The 21092-nt window shown below is 36.7% G+C and overlaps 1 protein-coding gene across 2 annotated transcripts in view; it reads left to right on the forward strand.

Annotated features, from left to right (window-relative positions):
• Positions 1–20474, forward strand: part of ANKS6 (ankyrin repeat and sterile alpha motif domain containing 6) — a 35087-nt gene extending 14613 nt beyond the window's left edge. The window contains exons 7-17 of one of the 2 annotated variants that reach the window (XM_065752125.1): positions 1154–1358; positions 2027–2076; positions 3099–3302; positions 4201–4366; positions 5014–5195; positions 8025–8214; positions 9289–9405; positions 11162–11229; positions 12421–12537; positions 13421–13517; positions 19635–20474. In XM_065752125.1, coding sequence (XP_065608197.1) covers positions 1154–1358; positions 2027–2076; positions 3099–3302; positions 4201–4366; positions 5014–5195; positions 8025–8214; positions 9289–9405; positions 11162–11229; positions 12421–12537; positions 13421–13517; positions 19635–19684 — 1446 coding nt within the window. In that variant the 3' untranslated portion in view covers positions 19685–20474. The remainder of the gene's footprint in view (positions 1–1153; positions 1359–2026; positions 2077–3098; positions 3303–4200; positions 4367–5013; positions 5196–8024; positions 8215–9288; positions 9406–11161; positions 11230–12420; positions 12538–13420; positions 13518–19634) is intronic. The other variant, XM_065752126.1, reaches the window with a different exon arrangement.
• Positions 20475–21092: the final 618 nt, after the last annotated feature.

The raw sequence follows: 21092 nt of genomic DNA on the forward strand, positions 1-21092 counted from the left end.
GGAGGGATTGATTTATGGGCAATAAGTTTACAACTTATACTGCTTAGTTATATTCTATGACAGTTGAAAAGAGTTATATCAATAAGCAGTTGAAAATTATTAAATGCCAGGGAGAAAGAGGAGTATGTAATGGCAAAGAATAAAGACTAAAGTACAAAAGTGCATATCTGGGCTGGACATCATATAAAGCAGTCTTGATGAAGTATTGTAATTTTTAAGTGTCTAAATTTGTAAATGCTCCAGAAGGCAAAGAAGAGACTGTACTAAGAACTAATCAGTCCATCTTTAGAATCTTGACTTATTTGCCTCCAAGCCACGTAATGCTGTAACACGTCTGTATTAATACAGACTGCATGAGTCTTCTTAATATAGACTGTAATCATCCTTAATGCTGGGAGCATCTTGCGTCATCCATCTACAAAAATACAGAAATCTGTTATCTATTTGGATAAGTTCTGTTTTGTGAAAAGTTCAGACAGTATCCATGTATATGATAGCTATATAGGTAAAGGCTACAGGTTCAGTAGTCCTTAGGCAGTATTGTTTATAGTTTATATTTCCTTGCCTTGCTCTTTTGCAGACTACAGTCTCTCTTCAGACTGGGAGTGCTAAAGTTACCTGTACAGCAGCACTATATGTATTGTGAAGCTTGATTTTGACAGTAATACTGTCAGAACTCTTCTGGTTTGTCACTAATTTTCAAAATCTGATGGAGAGCCTTTCATGCAGCTCCAATAATTTCTATGTATGCCTCTAAAAAGAAGAAAACATGCATTCCAGTTCATTGATGCCATAGAGTGGAGGAATGGGTGGTAAAGTTGAAAGTTTATTGTAAAGTTAAGTATTTACCATATAGCTGTAAAATTTTCTGGCTTAAGTTCACCTAATGCTGTTGTCTACTTCATCATTCCAGTTAGAATGAGAAATTAATGTAAGCTATTTTCCAAATGAAGAATAAGGAGAAAGACTAATTTTACCTGAGTCTGATGAGGAAGGATTATGTTGATATTTGCAAATCATTTCAGCATTGCTTTTGTGGTTTCTCTCTCGAGCTTCTTTATCACTGCAGTAGATATTACCAAATCGTGCGTTTCCTCTCCTCATGCTTTTATTTTAGTTAGAATTAAATTGTTCCTTTTCCTTCTCAATCTAGTCTTGGTGGAGCAGGATGTCCAATCGGTTCCGCAAGCTGAAGCTGACTCAGACGTTACGCCATGGATTTTCTTCCAATCAGTTTGGGCCTTTTCCTGATGAGCCTGAATCTTCATTAAATTCCACCATGAAAGCAATTCCACAGAGTGACACAGACTCCCCTGGAACTACTGATGCTCCTTTGGCCTGGGTCACAAATAACACAGGTAATGATAAAGCTGGAGTTTTCTTATAGGAAGCGAGCTCTTCTGGGATAGTCAAGATGATAATATTTCTAGTATTTTCATTTAGTTCTCCTTTAGTTTAGTGTAGCTGGAAGGTCACAAATTCTATCTGTATGGTATAAAAAGAGATAGATTTGTATTCCTGACTGTTGATGGTGCTGAATGTTGAGGGCAGCATCCTTTCAGCAGGGAAATGCAACTGTCACAGTGTTACTGCTTTGTAGCAGGAACCCTCTAATTTGTCAGGAATAGGCACCTCACTCAAGAATAGTTACTATCCTCAATAAAAGCATTTATATAGTGAAAATCAGTTTGTTAAAAGGAATCTGAGGAAAAAAAAAGTTCAGAAAAGCCCAAATTATAAAGAGCGCTTACTGAAACTGTACAGCTCTCTGTACTAGAGTAGTTTGTAATGTGAGTAAAGACTATTGACTTAACTTTAATTTAGGTATATGAGGCATTGGTGGAAAATGTGATTCTCTGTGTTTACTGAGGTTACAGCTGTCGAATGTTTCAGAACAGTTGGACTAGATGACCTTAGAAATTCTTTTGAACCACATGATTCTCTGGTTCTCTGCAAACAAAAGCTATCCTCAAGAATAAAAAGCAGGGGCATGCAGACAGTAAAACTTCATTTATGTATTTTTCAGGTGTAAACACTGCAAAAGGAGGAAAGGATGAGGAATTATTGACAACCATGGTACGTTGAGCATTCTTGGCATGCTCAGAAGATAATGCAGTTAGTGTTCTTTGTGTTTTTTCTCTGTTTGTTTTGATTTTTTTTCTTTTTTTTTAAGCTGCTATCCAAGTCACCATTAAAAAGAAAACTGTCACTGGTTGGTAGTCACTACAGCAGGACTGACAAGCTGTGATACATACGCTGTTTTATAGACTAGGAAGTACTACAAACAGTACAGGATGACATTGATGAATGCTGGCTTTTTTCATGAGTTATCCTTACTTTTGTATGATCAACAATGAAATAGTAAAATAGATTGACTGAGTGGGTGATTACTCACTGACAAGCAGTGTGCTGTGAGGAAGGCATGAAACAGTGCGATCTGAAAGTGAGAAATAAAGTAAACCATGAAATAGCTCGGGATGTATATTTATATTATTCCGTTTCTTCTTTAGTTGTGCTTTATCTTTAAGTTCTCCTACAGCTTACTCCTTGGAGATGTCATTAAATTTGGTTGGTGATCTTTTATTTTCTCTTTTAAGAAGATTGAACAGATTTTGATAAGACTCACTGACAGAACTCCAGGGAGCCAGTCACTTGTGCTGTTCTTTTATTCTTTTCTGGAGAATGCATATTGAGCAGGAATAAACAGTTGTTCAGTATTTCCAGGTGTCTTACATAGGAATTCAGAGAGGACAGCCTTATCAAGCATCCTGTTTGTAGTTTCTCTGGAAGTTACTTGTTAACATTCCTGTTAAAACTGATGAAGAAAGGGACAGTTTGTATCACTTCATGAACTGTATTCTTTATATTGAGGACTTACTTGTGCCAATATATTCCTTGGATTCTGTCCATTACTATGTGCTGCACATCTTCACAGATGCTACATTTATGTCTCGTTTCCATTTAATTTTGTTGTTTAATTTAAAAAATGCATTTGTCTCCATCTTTTTATTTAACTTTGAATCTGCATCATTAGCTCCCAATAATTGTTCTAAGAAGGATCTCGTTTCTGTTTTCCTTTCTTTTTTTCCCTCTCTCAGTTGAGAAGTAGTGCTCCATTTACCAGGCTGCCTAGTGATAAATTGAAAGCAGTGATACCCCCTTTCTTACCACCCTCAAGTTTTGAGCTTTGGAATTCTGATCGAACGCGAATCAACAAAGATGGCAAAGCTGAACAGATGAGAACTGCCTGGCCACAGAGAGCAATCAAGCATGATTTTAACAGTAGTGGGAACTCAGATGTGGTAAACAAATGAAATATGTAAAAGTAATACTATGTGTTTTTGTGTCCAGGGCATGCTGGCTGGTGAACTACACCAATTCTGTTTTTAGAAATGATTTTGAACCAATTGTCTCAGTAGTGGTTTGTCCTTTTAAGACCTGCTTTTTAGGAAGAATACAACCTCTGTGGGAGGAATGTAAATGGAGTTAAAGCTTTCTTTGAAATAAAATGACTCATTTGATGATCACTGGAACAAAGGCTAGACATAAGGACTTTGCTGCAAAGTGACTGTTGGTTTCACCCTTATGTATCAGTTGCCAAAGTGGGCACAGTCATTCTAGCGTATCAGAAACTACTCTACTTTTGAAGGCAGCCCGTGAGAGAAGAAAGTGGTTTCTGAATTTTTTAGGAACTAGGGAGAAGGGAAGACAAACTGTTGAGATACATTGTATGCAAAAATATCTTGACATAATATGCTGAGAAGGTTATTAAGTGATAATATTTTATCAATTAGTGATCATGTGGGCTTCACAATCCTGACAACCTTTGCTCTTATAGTTGCTCGCAGAGAAGGTTTACTTGTCTGAAATTGGACTCTACTTTTCTAGTAAAGTATCTTTTACTAGACCAGAAGTGTACTTCCTGCCAGTTCTAGAAATGGGACAATGAAGACATTGTAGAATGATTTTTTTTTTCTGTCTTCCTATTTTAGGTGAAAGTTAGCTTAATATCACCAATAAAGGAGGTTTAGATGGGATGTGATGCAGTAGGCCAGGCTGAATGGGACTTTGAGCAACCTGGTCTAGAGGGGGGTATCCCTGCCTCTAGCAGGGAGTTGGAACTACGTGAATAAAATAGCAGTTGAAGTTTATTTTTTGTTTTGCTTAAGGAAGAAAGATTTTTTTTGGTTTGTTTTCCAGACATCTGTTAGCAAAGGTACGAGACCAGTCAAATTACCAGCATTTGCAAGAAGGCCTGCATCTCCTTCAAATTCTATCAACTTCAACCATTCTCCTCATTCTTCTGGTGGATCTAACAACATTGCAGGAATTAATAGGCATGGAGGAGAACTGCATAACAGATCAGGTACCATACTGCTATTGTTTTTAATACAGAAGTCACTTGAACCTGATTCGCCCAAAAAGCAAAAGTATTTCTGATGGTGTTGGGAGATAGTAAACCTATTCTGAAGTCTCCTCTTGCTTCATAATCAATGTTTCTGTTAACTTGACTGAGCTTTGGATGCCTACATAAGGGAACAAAAGCCTAACATCTGTTGCTGAAGTCTCATAGATTAATTCCTATATCAGAAAAACTTTATCTTTCTGAGTTCCTTCATGGTGGATCTGATGCACACTTGTCCATTACAGCATGTATTTCTTGGTGCTTACATATGTGGCTTGAATTATATCCGACAACTGTAAGGAAAATACAATGAAGCAACTCAGGGCACATACCCAAAGAGGAAGAAAATCATCTGTGTGTGTGTGTGTGTAAACAAGGTTGGCTCCTCTCCTCTCATAGCTGGTTTTTGGCTCCCTTGCTGAAAAGTTTCTGAACAGGTCTGAACCTTAGAGCTCTCTCTTACACATTCATTTCTGAACAGGGGCTGAATGACGAAGAGAGATAAATTGAATAGTAACAGACTTTTTAAAATTAAGGTCTCCTTGACTTTGTGTGTTTGGGTTTTTTTGTCTGTTTTTTGTGTTGGTTTTTTTTTTTTTTTCCCTTAGGTGGCAGTGCAGACAACGTTTTATCACAGATTGCAGCCCAAAGAAGAAAAGCAGCAGGCTTGCCTGAACAGAAGCCCAGCCAACACAATAGTCCAGTCCAGGCAACTCCTTCATCCACCCTGTCTGATACGCAGTGTGCTCAAACAGTTGGCAATGGACACGTAATAAAGGTACAAATGAGTGTAAGTTTTTCTGCTTCTAAATTGACTTATTTTAATAGGTTACATGTCAGTCACGAGTGATTGATTAATACAGCTGCGTGACACTGCACAGCCTAAAATTAATTAATTAACTGCTGCAGTAGTGGAAACTTTTCAGTTTTACAAACCTTTCTTTTAATTACAAATACTCAAAGGATCAGACCTAATAATAAAATACAGTTCTGCTTTATTATTAATTTTAATTTCTTTTAAAAGCTGTAAATGTAATATTTGATTTTGAGGTATATATGTTCCATTATTTTGAAGTCATATTTCTTATAACTTCTTTCTGAGACTCTAATTGAGTCATGTTTTGCATGTTAGTTATTCCTAAGCTTTCCTCTGAAGCTGAAGAAAGCTTCCCTCCAAATGCACAACCTGAAAGAATATTAGATAATGGGTACCAGGATCTGCCCATCCCAACAGTATGCAGGCACTGGCCCACAAGGTGTTGTTTTTAAACAGTATAAACATCAAGATGTCATTACTAAAATCAGGTTTTGCTCACTCGATATCTTACCTGTGCTGACTTTCCTGTGGATTTCCTAAAATAACTTTACCCTCATGACCTGTCTGTTTTTGTGTGTGTTCTTTGAAGTTAACAGCTGTGTAGAGCAAAATTTTTAAAGGATGAAGATTTAAAATCTTCAAACTCTGTGCAGAGGGATGTTAGAAAGCAGCATCCTTGCAGAAGATGTTGTGAAATACGCGTGTTTGTTCACACAGGATAAGATTAGATTTCAGACATCAAGAGAAAGAAAGCACAGTTTGGAGTTTTAGTTCTGAAGTCCTTTATTCTGCAACCGTTAGTGCATATGACCAAGAGAAAAACTTTTCCTTGTGCAATCTCCAAACAGCTCCTTGTTTTTTGTTTTGTTTTCTTCATATGTTCATAATATTCTTCTTAGAGTTTTGCCAGAAGAAACAAAAATAACTGCAATGTAAAATTATTACATTTGCTCTCTCATTCTGTGATGTCTTATATGGGAACAGTAAGGAATAGGCATATTTAATAATTGAAACGTTGATGTTAAAGGAAGTCCAGTGTTCTTTATTGATTTAATAGGCAAAATTTCCAGAGGGCAACAGTCAGAAAAAGAAAAATGTGCAACTACCAGTGCCAAAATAGTTTCCATGAACAGTCGCTGTGTGATCTGTCAGCCTTGATTCTGAAGGGGCTACCAGTCATGTTATTAAATTGAGATTAAGAGCTAAAAATCTATAACTCTGCTGGACTCCAAAAGCTATGGACTCATAATCTTTCCTTCCTTTCTACTCCACATAACTGCTCCACAGGTTATAAATGATCTGTCTCCTTCTTTCTGGTAGACAAAGTCACTTTATTATCCTCTTCCCTCCTTAAAGTCTCCCCTGCTGAACAGGTACCAAATGCTTTTCTCTTTCAGACCAATATATTTCTAATTAAACTCCCAGCAGTTGCTCTCAGCTTGTTTTTGTCTTGGAAATAATTTCAGAACCGCTTATGCTGACCCAAAAATCATAACTTTTTTTTACTAGTTCCATTAGTTAGCCTATAAAGATACAATATCTGTTCCTGTAAGCTTTGACCTGCTGATCTTAAGGCCTGTCATTACAATGCTGCTGCCAGTAAGAAGTTTAATTATTATTCACACTCACAGTGGAAGACGTTAGGGGATAAATAAGTAGTGAGCAATGATGCACTGTAAATCATCTTCTGGAAATGCAGTTCATAATTCTATTGAAAAGATTTTTAAATAGAAATGATGCTAGTGTGTTAGAAAGGCAGCAACTCTTTAGCGCTCTTTGCTCAGATGTCTAGATCAAGTTAGGTTTACCCATCAATAATAAAACCTGTAGTTAGTGTGGATCTCGCTGTAGATGATCATGTATCACCTCCAAGATGATTTTTTGGATAGCAGTGTCTGCTGGGAATACGTAGGGATCCATGCTGGCTGCAAGACCTTAAGCAGCCTACTTTGTTGTGATAAGCAGTGTTAAGTGCTGAAAATGTTCTGTCTGTAACCATTATGGAAACTCTCGTGTCCTCCCATTAAGGTTATGTTGTCTAAATTTGGAGCTGATCTAAAAAGTGCCATGATGTTACACTGATCAATTTGCAAATGCTGTCCATGAGAGGAGAGACTATACAAACATTAAAGAAAGGAAACAAACTGAATAATAATTTACAGGGTGATGTGATTTATGAAGTGCAGACAATACACCAAAAGTAGAGTATTCTACAAATGTCAAATAGACTAGAGAAAGAGAAACTTAAGGTTAGTTAATAATCAAGTTTGAGGATTGACTGCAAACTTTCTTTCCAGTGAAGCAAGGGATTTCAGTGCACCTGCAACTTGGTTTACACTTGCTACTTAGCTTGGGTTAAACTAACATGAAATGTTACTTTAAAATAGCATCTGATACACTCTGAGAACCTTTAGTTAAGGATTTATTTAATTAAAACCCAGAATAAAAAAGACCTGTGTTACGTTGACCTGAGTCAAAATAATTTTTGCCTTTTATAAGCAGACTAGTTACGATGCTTATGTAAAGAATTGCTTTATGTAAAAGTTTTGTGACTGAGTTCTGGTCCAAAATTGCAGCCTTAGTACATGTATTTTCCTTCGTGAATTTGAGAGAACAGATTCTCACCTGGGATTAATCAGTATTACTCAAATTATTGTAGCATGACTCAAACAGATGCATCTGTGGTTGTGACTACATGCTCTGCAGAAATGATTCTATGAATTGTAAATAATATTGAAGCATCTTATATAGGTAAACACCTTTTTTCTTTTTCCCCTGAAATAATTATCTTATTAACTATAGCAAAAAACAGAGATGAACAAAAGACCTCCATCTGGGACTTCATCTACATCTAAAAGCACATCACCAACTCTCACACCTTCCCCATCACCCTCCCCGTCTCCTAAGGTTCACAACGTGGAGTCCTCTCTCTCTTCTTCTCACAGACAGGCCAAGAGCAATGGTTCGAGCAGTGGTACAATTACAGAAGATGGTGAGTACACCACTGCTATTGCAGGTGATTCATTTATCAAGATTGCATAGTGTTTAAAACTATCTTTGTTCTGGAATACTGTGTATCTGCATCGAGAGTGAGAACATTTTCTCATACAGAAAAAATATTTTAGCGCTTTCTGCTACGAGATTTGCATTCCACCAGTAATTATGGGTGTTTATCTTCCAAAAAATATGACCTCTTCCATTTTGGAGGGGGATAATTACCATCCTAAAGCTTTTATAGAGCATGTGCGTAGGTAGGCCACTCTTATGGCATATCTTTTCTTCCCCTGTTTTCTGGCTTAAATATCTCTGTCACTTACTAAGGGTGGAAAATGTACTTTCTCCAAATTTGAAATGAAAATACATTTTTAATAAATTCAGTGAAGCACATCATTACAGAAAGACAATTTTGATTCACAGCATTTGATACTTTTCCAGTGAGATTCTTTACAGTTATCTTGATTTTTTGGGTCTACATTTTTATTTTTAAAAGTCCTCTTGCCACGGGATATTTGGAAATAGGACTTTCTGTCCTTTTATCATGGCCTAGCTGTAACATACTGTACTGACTACTGGAGAAATTCCTTTCACACTTCAGTTAGTGCTGTTTTATAATAATGACTTGATAACAAAAAAGTTGTCGGGTTAGAAATATATAGAGAGGAAAATAACTGATTCTTGGAAAAGAAAAGGAATTCCCCAAACTATCAGCTGTTGCAATCTCACCTTGAGAAGCAAGGCTTTATGACAGCACCATTAGTGCTATGATACGGCAAGTTTCTTGTGTAGCAGAAGTACAGGCTGTCAGGAGCTGAAGGTTCACTGGGTTCACTGTGCTTGTAAGCTTTCATTCTTGAGTGGTCCTTTCATCCAAGATCTTCCCTTATTGTGAGTTAATTCATCAGTAGGAGCTCAGAGGCCCAGCAGTAATCCGAAGAGTAAGTTATGCAGTATTAACTATTTCTTATTTCAAGTTAAGTGAAATGAATTTTCCAATTCATTTTCTTTGGTCATTGCTTGAAGGACCAATAGGCACCGTGATTCAGAAATGTGCGTGGTTTTTTCTCAGGTAACCACTTGGTGGACCATCAACAGCTTGTCCCTATTCTGAGAACCAGTGATGTAGAGAATCATGAAAGAAGAAATCATATGAGAGTAAAAGGAGGAGGTGAAAACTTGGAGAAAGGTAACCTTACCCTACTCCTATAGAACAGTACTGGAGAGGTGCTAAATGTGGCAGAGCTCAGAGAGCCTTTGCTTTGTCCAGGGATGCAGATAATGAGACTAGGTGGGGGTATAAGTAAAACAAAATCTAGTGAGAAAGCAAAGGAGAAACAATGTACAATGCAGGAATTAGAAAATTGAGAAGTTTCTGGTTTTGTTTGAACTTAACGTATTATACAGGAACAGGAAGGGGGAAAGAGGAAAAGAGAACTTGAAAATACTGTCTAAGTTTGTGAAAAGTGTTAGTTGTTAAAGTTATCTATGACAGAAAAGCTCTTAGATTTGGAAATGCTGAAAGTTTCTTCCAGAACATAGCCTATAATTAAAGCACACCAGTGGGCTGAAAAAAGAGAAAGCTAGCCAACAACCTAAAAAGAAAAAAAATGGTTAGTATTGTATCTGAGGGCTTTGAATGTAAGCTCTATTTTATTTCTTTAAGATGATATTTTTCATCAAACTGTGTGAAGAAGTTCTCATGTTTTTAAAACCAGTTACTTTTTCACACGGGTTAACCTCACTTAGGGAACTAAAGCTTTTATCATGACACCATGCCAGCCTTTACAAGTTAAGCATATCAAACAAATTGCCAAAAATAAGACTCAACTGCAATTGTCACTTCAGTATTCTATGGGCTTTTCTATGTAAATAAAGGACTTCCAGAATGGTGAACAGAAATATCTTTACATCTCAAGATACCTAATGTCTTTTGAGAAGCTTAGAAAGTGAAATTCTCTTTCTTGTTTTTAGAGACATGGAAGGACATAAGAGAAAACCAAAATACATTTGAGAATGGAATGGTGGTGTCTTTGCAATGAAAGCAAGTTTATGTAGGGTATATTATGATAAATATAGTTTTGTTGTACAATGTTTTCACTCATGTTCTTCATTTTATGTTGACTTTTTAGTTCAGATGATCATTTTGGCAATCCATTAGTTGTTTGTGACACCGTAACTGTAAAAATAAACAGAATCCTGAGTTCAGAGAAGTACTGTGTAATCAAGAGAGGTTGTGGTGAGCTTTTCTAAAACTGCAGTTGTTTTTTTAAGTAGGTAATCACATTTCAAAAGTGTCTTAAGAGTTGCTATCAGGTCAACCAGCTTTTAAATTGCTTAGACTTTGAGTGGAAACCCAATATCCAGACCTGTTAGCCTGGGAAGGTAAGCTTATGAAACTTAAGTTCTGCCCAAGTTTCACCTTAGTTTTACTTCATCTATCTGTGTTCAAGCCTGGATGTCAGGTACTTGAGCAGAAGAGATTTGGATATACCCTTGCTGTATCGTTGTTTTGAACAAGTGAGCAGGTAGGTGCTTGCTCCACATTTTGCCTTCTTGAATCATGCTATAGAAATTCCTCATTCAGTTCATTGCCAGCCTGAAGAGTTATGATGTGTAGACAGCCTGATCTGAATCAGCCATCCAGGGCCAAGCACCTGCATTTTAGGCATTAAAGTTGTCCTCAAAGGTTTGTTTATTTAAGATTGTTTTTATGCGGAAGAGAGGAAGGCACAGCAAAAGGATCTTATTTTACCAAGGTATGACTAGCTAGAATTACAGTATGGCAGTATTTTTATTTTTGATGCAGAGTGAATGTGATTGGGTTTACGTTGCAGTAAGTTGTGGTGTAGCATATATTATCTGATATATATATCCTCAGCAGTTAACACTGTAGAGATCAGTACAGTTAGCTTTTCTGACCCTTTTTTTTTCTGATATTATAGATGAGCTGACTGGCATCCTTAAAAAATTGTCGCTTGAGAAATATCAGCCTATTTTTGAGGAACAAGAGGTAAGTCTTTTTTAAAAGGTGGATTTTTTTTTTTACTGTTTTAGAAAAAGTATGGCATGACACACATTGCATTAAAATTACTCTTCCAAATCTCAACTTAAAGTTTTACAACCATTTCTGTTTGCAGAGAGGATCTTGAAATACAGACCAAAGTTACATTCCTGGAATTCTCCAGGAATGTATCAGTGCTTTTTACACTTAATCTACAGTTTTGTTATAGATAGGTGCCTCAGATATTTTTTTGCTTCCATTTTTACATCCTGCTTTCTCTATGCGTGTCCATATCCAATGGGGTTGAACAGTTCGTAGGACATGCTGTATCATTTCTGGAATCACAGCTGGTAGATCACTTTCAGCTGGAGGACAGCAGGCTGTAAAACTCTGAGATGGTTGCTTTCCCTACTTTATCCACTATGAATAATCAGAAAGTGATTTTAAACTTGAGAACTTGAGTGTTGTTGTAGATTAGACCCGTGAGAGTGACTTACCTGAAGGATGGAATTAAAAAAAAAATCATGAGTGAAAATAAAAATAGTTCACTTAAATGTTTAAGACATTAACAAATGCAAGCAATTATTGCATGTTTATTTATTTATGTTGGAAGGCAGAGGGCAGTGAATGGACATGTGATTAATTGTCAGCACCATATACACTGGGCTTATTATTGCTCCCTCGAGTGATAGGGAAAGAAACATTTTGTAGAAATGCTTTTGTCTGTGAAGTTTCTCTCAGTATGAAGTTTTAGATGTTTGTTTTTATCACAGCTTTATGGATGTTCTGATACAGTATAACTGATATATGAGCAAACCCTAAATTTTCCTTTGGAGACAATGAAAAGGTACACGCAGTATTCTGAAAATTCAATACTTTTAAAAGAGAGAAAAGCCTTTATTTATCCAACTAACAGTTACAGTAAGGAAAGCACTGTGCTTTTCTGAAGACCAGTAAAACTCAGGAACATTTAAACTATATAATAGCAAACAGCTGAAGTATTAACAGCAGATTTAAAATTGAGCAGCAGAGTGGAAAAGTGGGTACCATTTGAAGCTGTCAATTCATTAAATTTTTTGCATGCACAGTATGGAATATATTTCCAGTAAGTTTACAAAACCAAGAAACAAAAATAGAATTCTATCCTTCAGTAGTGCTTCTTACCTAGGTCAACACTTCTTTTTCCTTTTTCACATGCAGGTGGATATGGAAGCCTTCCTTACTCTTACTGATGGTGATCTGAAAGAGCTGGGTATTAAAACTGATGGTTCGAGGCAGCAAATTCTGGCAGCTATTTCTGAACTGAATGCAGGAAAGGTACATTTTGAAGTATGATACTTAATAAATGAATTTAAGTTTTGCTTGCATTGTTAATTGAATATAAATTTGGAAATTCAGTTGCGGATTTTAGCTAAAAATCTAAAGGAATGTTTTCCTAAGAAGACATATAACATGCTTATTGAAGAATACCTTCTTTTCTGGTACCACCTGTTCTACTTCATAAACTCTTCCCTAGTTCAGCAACTGTACTGTTTTTTCACAGAGTTATGCGAGGGCAAATATGGAATGCTAACACTAACACAAATGTTGGTCATGTTGCAGTTAGTGAACATCGATTTCAGTGACACTAAGTTGAATGTGATTTAAAATGTCTCCTTTGTTTTTTCTACCAATTTTTATTCTTTGTGACAAGATAAACATCCCTTTTCTCATTTCTGACTTTTTTTTCTGCCTTGACACATATACTAGTTGTCTAGAAATGGTGTATTCATGTCAGAGAGATCATGGACTGGAGCATCTCTTTAATTTGAACTGCTGAACTACATAGCTGCTTTTTTAAGTTTCAGGGTTCATTGTCTAATAGTCTCTGATATTAGAAGCTCAAATAAGCAAAACATAAATATAATTCCCCAAGGTGAGATCAAAAGCAGCAGAGACAAAGCTACAAATTTGAAGAGGAAGATGGTGCTCCATGCTGTATAGCCGTCAAGAAAATCCTGAAAATGCTTTTACTGCTGTCTGACAGTTTCAGGAGACCGCAAGATTTTCTATACACCTGAGAGAAAAAGATTTGATATTATTCCCCGTAATGCAACGTGACTCTCTGGGCATAGAAATACGTATTTTCCATGTTTTTGTGAACTCATAATTTTTTTTTTCTTGAAACAGAAATACTTAATTTCTTTTTCTTTTTCGACAGGGTCGAGAGAGACAGATTTTACAAGAAACTATACACAACTTCCACTCTTCCTTTGAGAGCAGTGTTAGTAACACGCGACCTCCTGGTCATTCCCAAAGTAAGTATCACCTGACATTAACTGAGCAATGTATTATTTCTAATTAGTGCTACTTAGAGGACAGAATGGGGAAAACAAGCTAGTTAACCACTTTCTATGTTTAATGCATATCTGTGTCTTTTACTGAGATTGTAGAGAAGATTTCAAGGTAAAAAAAGAAGAGATATTTACAAGATCTTTGCACACATTTCAGTGTTATTTGAAATTAGCATAATATTTTTGTTGTGCATTTATTATTAATGAACACAGAAAATGGATATAAGTATAGCAAACTGAAGTACATGATGAAGAGCAGCAGTGAGAGGTGAGTTTCTGTGTAATACAGGGTTTTTTGTTTTGTTTTGCTTTTTTTCATAATGTTTCTATGAGAAACTTTCTTTACTGTGATCAAGTAGATCCAATATACTTAAGGTTTGCAATTTAGCATACTGGCTTGAACCATAGAATCATAGAATGGCCTGGGTTGAAAAGAACCACAAAGATCATCCAGTTCCAACCCCCCTGCCATGGGCAGGGTCACCAAGCACTAGACCGAGCTGCCCAGAGCCACATCCAGCCTTGAACAGCTATTTTAATTATGTATTTATGTATGTATGCATTTATTTTTTATAGGTAGTATTTTTATATGACTGTCTGTAGTTGCTTTATTTAGAAAACAGCCATTCCAACTACCAGTGTTAATTGCTAGCCACTGTCGGAGAAACTGCATTTTAAATTTCAGATCTATAATCAAAATGTATGGAAAGGTGTTCTTGACCCCCAGTAGTTAAATACATTCAGTACAGTCACACTTAGATATTATAGCTTTAAGTCTCCACTCTGCTAACAAACCAAGCCAAAAACAGTCGTCTGTTAAACAAGATCAAGGAGTAGGATGAAACTTATTCCTGTGTATATTTCTGGGCCCATCTTTTAGCAAGAACATGAAAGCTGTTGAATTGCCTTAAGAAATTTATCTTCTAAAGTACCTCTTACTCTCCTTCACTGGCTTATTTCCCTCCTTGCATCCACTCTAAAAATTACTACACTTGTTTAGTGGTTATGCTAAATATTTCAGATACTGTGTGATTTGGTAGGCCTATGTAATGAGTGAATCCCAGTTGTTCCAGTCTCAGTCAGCTGAATATCAATAGATATGTGAAAAGTTATAACTGTAGGTGCACTGCTGTCTTGGTGAAATCTGGGCATTACTGAGGTAGTTAGTCAATGTGGGCTACTTCCTGGATTCTCTATAGTCTGCGTGACTGAAAGCTAATGTCAGGTATCACTGAATGCATTGTGCAGCTTACTTCCTATTCTCAGAGTAGTCAACATGTGTGGGAACTTCTGGATGTCTCTTGATAACATCCCAGACTTGAAGAGCCTCTTCTGTAGGTACCTACTAGGTGAGCAGAAGCCAATACTTGGGATTGGATAAAATGATGCAGTGAACTGGAATTTCTCAAGAACTGAAGAAACATACAGATAGATGTAAATAGTCTTCAAACAACTTGTTGGTGTCTTGAAGATGGCAGAAAAGTAGTGATGGCACAGAGCTGGGGAGAATGTTGTTTTGTAAGAATGAGGCAACAGTTGATCCTGCTCATCAGAGATCTCACTTTTGGATTATTTTGTGTGATAGCTCCATTAAGTAGATTTGGCTGAGATCCAGCAGTGGAAGCAATAGCAGAGGAAGTGAACATGTAGGTAAAAGAAGTTTCCAGGTAGGAAAGGTAAGGTAAGCTGCTTTTTATTTTAAAAAGTAGCAGTTGGACCTTTACGCAGTCTCTGGAACTTGAAGTGATTTCTAGGAACGTGTAATGTTTTAGAACATAACAGCATCTGTACCGAGTCAGATCCAAGATTCACACAGTTGCATACATCTGGTCTCATCTGACATTTGTATAAAGAGTTACTTGCTTTCATATCTTTCATTTGTTGTGAACTTACTGTGTTCTCTGTCCATTTCCAATTGTCCTATCGAATCAGGAGATACAGTGGATGATTTGTTCCTTGTTCGCTGTCTCCATGTCACAGATGATTTTTACAGATATCTGTGACATTCTTCCTTAGCTGTGTTTCTTCTTCCAGATGGAAGTCTTAGAGGCTTCTTAAACGTTCCCTATAGCACATTTTTTCTGTCTTCATGTCTTTTTTCCACTATATCCTTTCAGACTTGAAGATACCAGCCTGATGTATGGTGAAAGCATACTGTTGATTTATGCTTGATACATTTATTGCTTCTCAGTTATGTTCTCTATTTTCATTTCTCTTACTTTTTCCTAGTTAATTCTAGTACTTTGCTTTTTTAACTACAGTGGAAGACTGAATTAGTACTCATTGGAACTGTGTGTTACAGCCCAGATCATCTACTGAGTGTGAACTAAGAGCTTAGCATCTCATATAACCATTCACACGTTTTTTTCTGTATGCTTTGTTTCATATTAGCTCATTAATGTCTTCATCTAATTTCACCTGCCTTGATATTGTCTGGTAGCTAAAGTCTCACAGAGTTCTTCTTCCACTTTTCTGTTTGCCTTTGTTTTTGTTTATCTGGATAACATAGGAAAATTTGTCTTTTGACACTATGTGCCCTTTTCCAAATCATATGTTGAATATCCCAGGTCCTCTGTAAAATGCTACTGGTGAATCTTTCCACTGTGGGAAATCACTGTTTACTCTGACTGTCTGTCTTCTGCCTTCTAATCTATTCTTTATCCACACAAGAAATGTTTTTACTCTCTGGATTCCTTGTCTTAAGTGCCAGCCTTGGAACTTGTGAAATACCTCTTAAAAATCCAGGCATCGAGTGGATCTCTTCTGTGTACAATACTGTTGGCACCTTCAAGAAATTCCAGTAGGTTGATGAGACAAGACATTCAGTTCTCTTTTTTTATTCTTTTCTACAACATTTCAGAGGTTCATTAATTCAGTTCTTTGTTCATGCTAATTTTCCTCCCACTACCTGCCTTCTCTGTGGTCTGTGTTTCCCTGGATCTCTGCTGGAATCCTTGAAATGATGAGCATCGTTTATTATCAGTTCTCTGTTACCTAGCAATTCAAACAAAAATCTGCTCTCTCTTCTCAGAAGTTCAGCTGCTTAATGATTGACTTTCTCTAGAACATCTAGCTTAGCAGTTTGTTTTTTGCTTTGTGTACTTCTTTCATAACCTTTTTTAGCAGTATTTCAAGTGAAGATACCTTGAAATCTCACATAAAAAACGCTTCTTTATATGAAATAGGAACTTTCACAAGCTTCTCCATAGTAAATACATTTAGTTTTTTGGTGTTCATTCTGTAGCTCTTATTACCTTTTAATAGTTAGATGGCATCATGGCATCTGAAACACGTTACTTCCTTAGAAATGTTTGAGAAATGTTATATGAAATGCTCATGCATGGTCCACAGCCACTGCTTTCACTAGAACTCATTCTAGACACATTGTTGGAGCAGTACTAGCAGAAAAGCCTCTTGATGACTCTTCCCTTCAGAAAGCTAGATGTAGTTTGTGGGGTAAGAGTAATATCCTTCTCTTTCAACTGTGTCAGTGTCACTGCTGCATACTTATCACTGTGATTTCCTCAGTACTTTGAGTAATTTTAAAAGTTTAGTACCTAAAATGGAGTGGCTACAAGCGTAGCTCTGCTTTTATGACGTTTCTAGCCTTTAGGAATGTAAAGAAGATAACATAATGAGATCTGAACATATCCATAAGGCTCAAAAATGAAAAAGCAGGGGAAACAAAACTAACTTCTCACTTTCTGAGAAAGTAGCTTATAATTATGGGAGGATTGTAGACCAACTACCATCACCAAACCTGTGACTCTCTACAAGAGCTGCACCTTTCCCACACAGCTTCTGTTCCCCTGAAAATGGGGGATTCTACTGCCACTGGTGTAGGAACTGTCAGTGCTGTTCCAGCCTGGTTCAACATAACAAGCAATAGAAACAGAAAAACATGTATATGAATGCTTCAAGAGCGGAAGAGAACAGCACTAATTGTGTTTTACACTCCTAAGAAATGGAAAAAGAGAAGATAAAAAACAGTAGTCAGAAAAGGTAAAAGCAGTGCCATCAGAAATAAAGGATTGACTGCATAACTAATTTCATGCAACAGGCTTGGTTAGAGAAGATATTGCAGTTTCTTCTTGATGGATTCTTGGCAGTTCAAACTCAATTGCTAGCTTTTGTAACCTCAGCTACCTTCTGATTGAGCACCTCCTGCTGAGGTCTCTGCTTCAGAGCTCTCTGTGATATTCACTACAAGAAAGTAGAAAAGTTGTCAAGTGTATATTGGGTTTTGGCAGCTGAGCTGTTTCAATTATAGTAAAGTTCACCACTGGGAGAGAGATTACTTTGTGCATCAGGTTCTGTGTTACCCCTGGGGCTAGCACTGAGATGTTTCTTCTTTGCAGAAAACAATAGGCTGTAACATATAATCGTTTTCTGTCAGAATGGTATTGAGACCTTCCTTCTTGGCCCCTGCCAATGATACCAGAGTAGGCTGAATGTCCAAGCTGCAGGAGCTCCACATTTAAATCCATGCCTGAACTATATAAGGAAAATGATTACTCTGGACATAAATAATGCAGTGCTTCTGGACATGTAAGCCAGTAGGATTTAGGGCACCATGGCTCTTATCCCTGTTCTGAACAGGCAAACAGTACTTGCAGCAGTACAAAGTCTGAATTTTTTTAGGAAACTCTGGATTGAAGAAATTGAAGTGTTCCAGGAAGTGTTTGTGTTCATATGTTGAAGCAATGTTTTCTCTTACATGATTCTAGTAAAGGAGCAAGTCAGAACTTCTTGAATACCCAGTTGCCAGGACTAATGCATAGAGGATTTTTGTTGGTCAAGATCCTCTCATTCATCAAAGGGTTGAACATAGCTGACACTGATCTGCAGGTTATAGAGATAAATGACATGAAAGGAGGGAAAGCTGAATCCCAATACAGATGTGCCGAATCAGAAATAAAATGATGAAGAAAAGCTCATATGGATTAAATGACAGTATACGAAAAAAGGAAAAAACTGAAAATAAAATGATTTATTCCTGAAAAGCAGAAATTGATTCCATGTGCTAAATAAAACATTAATATAAGGATGTGTTAAATTTCAGCCCAGGGATGAAAAAATGGAAGTATTTCATGGAGTTCTCTTCTCCAAGTCTGAAACTTCTAACAGAATTTGCCACTGCAAAAATGACATGAAAAAGCAGGAGAGCATCAAAGGACAGTACACTGAAGGATGTAGTCTTTTCTTCCTTGGGCATTCTTTTTATCCTAATTGTGAAAATATAAATAAGGGTTTACTGGAGGTAATGCTAACTGCCAAATAGTTTAGTTTGCCTTCTAATATCAAATTTATTGATACACGTGAAAGAAAAAAAAATTAACCTTATTATCTGTTGTAGACATCCAGCTGCCCTTTGCCACCTACAAGCAGCACTTTTGTTGTAGCAGCTGAAGGGAAAAGGGAATACCATGACATCAAGCAGTTACAGTGAACAAAAGAATTCATTGAATATTCTACAGATAGTTAAATGAAGTATAACTCTGCCTATGAAATATGACCCCATTCAAACTGTGATAAATACTCTTTTTTTTCAGTAACTCTCTTCTGGTTTCTCCTTCACATAATACTACTATATGTTGTGTATTGATACATATTCACACGTACGTATCTACAGGTACTCACATAGGCATTTAAAAATGGGATGTAATAAAGTGGAAGAGAGCAGGGAACAGTTTGTGCATTTGCTTTCCACTTCTGGATTCAGAGTCAAAAATGTAAAATGGAAATTATCCATAGGATAGAGTTAGAAACATTACAGAGTAAGATATAAAAATAAGAGCTAAACTGAATGAATTTGTAAATGGAAAGATGCACGTCAGGAAAATAGAAATACTGGAAAGATTTGTGGCAGCAGATGGCTTTTCATACGTTCTCTGCACAGGAGTGGGCTTGAGATGAGTAACATGAATTAAAGGGTCAAGCTGTTGGGGTCAGGTGAAACAGTGAGACTGGGAAACGTGAGCCCGTTTGTGGTAACTGTGGAATTTGTCTGTCGTCTTTAGAATAAAGCTTTGAGTCTCACTGGTTGCAAGTTGTCAGATTTATTTATTTATTCTTTTACAGCACCTGGCTGCTCCATAAAACCACAAGAAGCTGTTGCTCCTAAGAGGTAGCTACTGGAATAAAAAGAGATTTTGATCTTACAGTGATGTCTGGGATCCAGCTGAGTAAATCCAAGCATACAAATGAAAATTCAAAACTTTAGTCCTCAGTACACCTGTATAAAGCTTTATGAATTCATGTTAATGATTCCAGTCCTACAAAGCTTCAAAGAAAGTAATGAAAAGATTGCTTTTGTATTTCAACCTAGGAGTTGAATGGTTCAAAGCTTCCACGGTTTGGATTTTAGAAGAGGAAAGGAAAGCAGAAAGAGTGAAGATGATTGTTTTCTTTCTAGTCTTCAGTGCCCAGAGATGAAGAACCCACAGGAGGTCCCTGTGGGCACAATGAAGAGCAATAAAAACATGGAAGAAGGCATGTAAATCGACAAGTAGAAAGTGTAATGGCTTCATGAGAAGGAATATGAAGGAGGAGTAATGCTGTGTTCTTCATTAACTGAATACACTTTATCTACTCAATATTTAGAGATTAGAACAGTGAAAGTAAACACAAAATACCTGTTTGTAAAAATAGCACTTTATTTAAGAAAATGCATTATCTGTCATGGATATTTAAATATAAATACTTTTAAAATATTTTATATTGCCAAACTTTTGTTTTGAGAATAAAACCATTTAACTGATGTTGGCTGTTTTTCTTGAACACTAACACCAGCAGATCCTCAAAACGTTTTGAGAACTTTTTTGTTAATGTGAAAAGATTTGTACAGAAATTATGAGTGGAAGTAATTTTCTGTTTAGTAAATATATTTTCTGTTGATCAGCTAACTAAATAATCTGAAAGCTCAAATATTTTCCTTGACCACTGTTTGAAATCAGTGTGCATCCGGTGGTACTAATGCAGGTAAAGTCAAGAGCATCCTATGCAGATTGATCTCAGTTCTCTACACAGAATCACAGAGTTGAAGGGTTGGAAGGGACCTCTAGGATCATCAAGTCCAGCCCCTGCCAAAGCAGCTCCCTAGACCAGGTTGCTCCAGGTTGGGCAGCTGATTTTGTGATGGCTTCATCAGCCACCTGGGGTACCGTGCCAAAGTGCCAAGAGCAAACAGCAGCGCAGCTGAACTGTGCCAGGGAAAAGCAAATGAAGAGTGCTGATGTGGCTCTTTTCTTACTTTGAGTTTTATTTACATTTAAAATGTCAAAACACAATAAATTTCAGAAATTAAACCCTTTTAAAAATACATGTTTAACTGTCAAATGAGTTGGCCAGGGAGGGAAACATTTTTATTAAGGAGAAACAGTATTGCTAGCACCTTAGAGGAAAATTGGGTGAAAAGTGTGACATACTGACTTTATCAAAGAATAAAAAGCAAAGAATCAAGGTGGAAGGAAAAAGAAAAAGAAGGAAAGTCTATTGGTAAAGTATGTCAGCTGTGCTTGTATGTGTCTATATGAAAAT

This window comes from Cyrtonyx montezumae, unplaced genomic scaffold (assembly GCF_038088225.1).
Source record: "Cyrtonyx montezumae isolate F1298 unplaced genomic scaffold, pur_monq_1.0 scaffold_8, whole genome shotgun sequence".
NCBI lineage: Eukaryota > Metazoa > Chordata > Aves > Galliformes > Odontophoridae > Cyrtonyx > Cyrtonyx montezumae.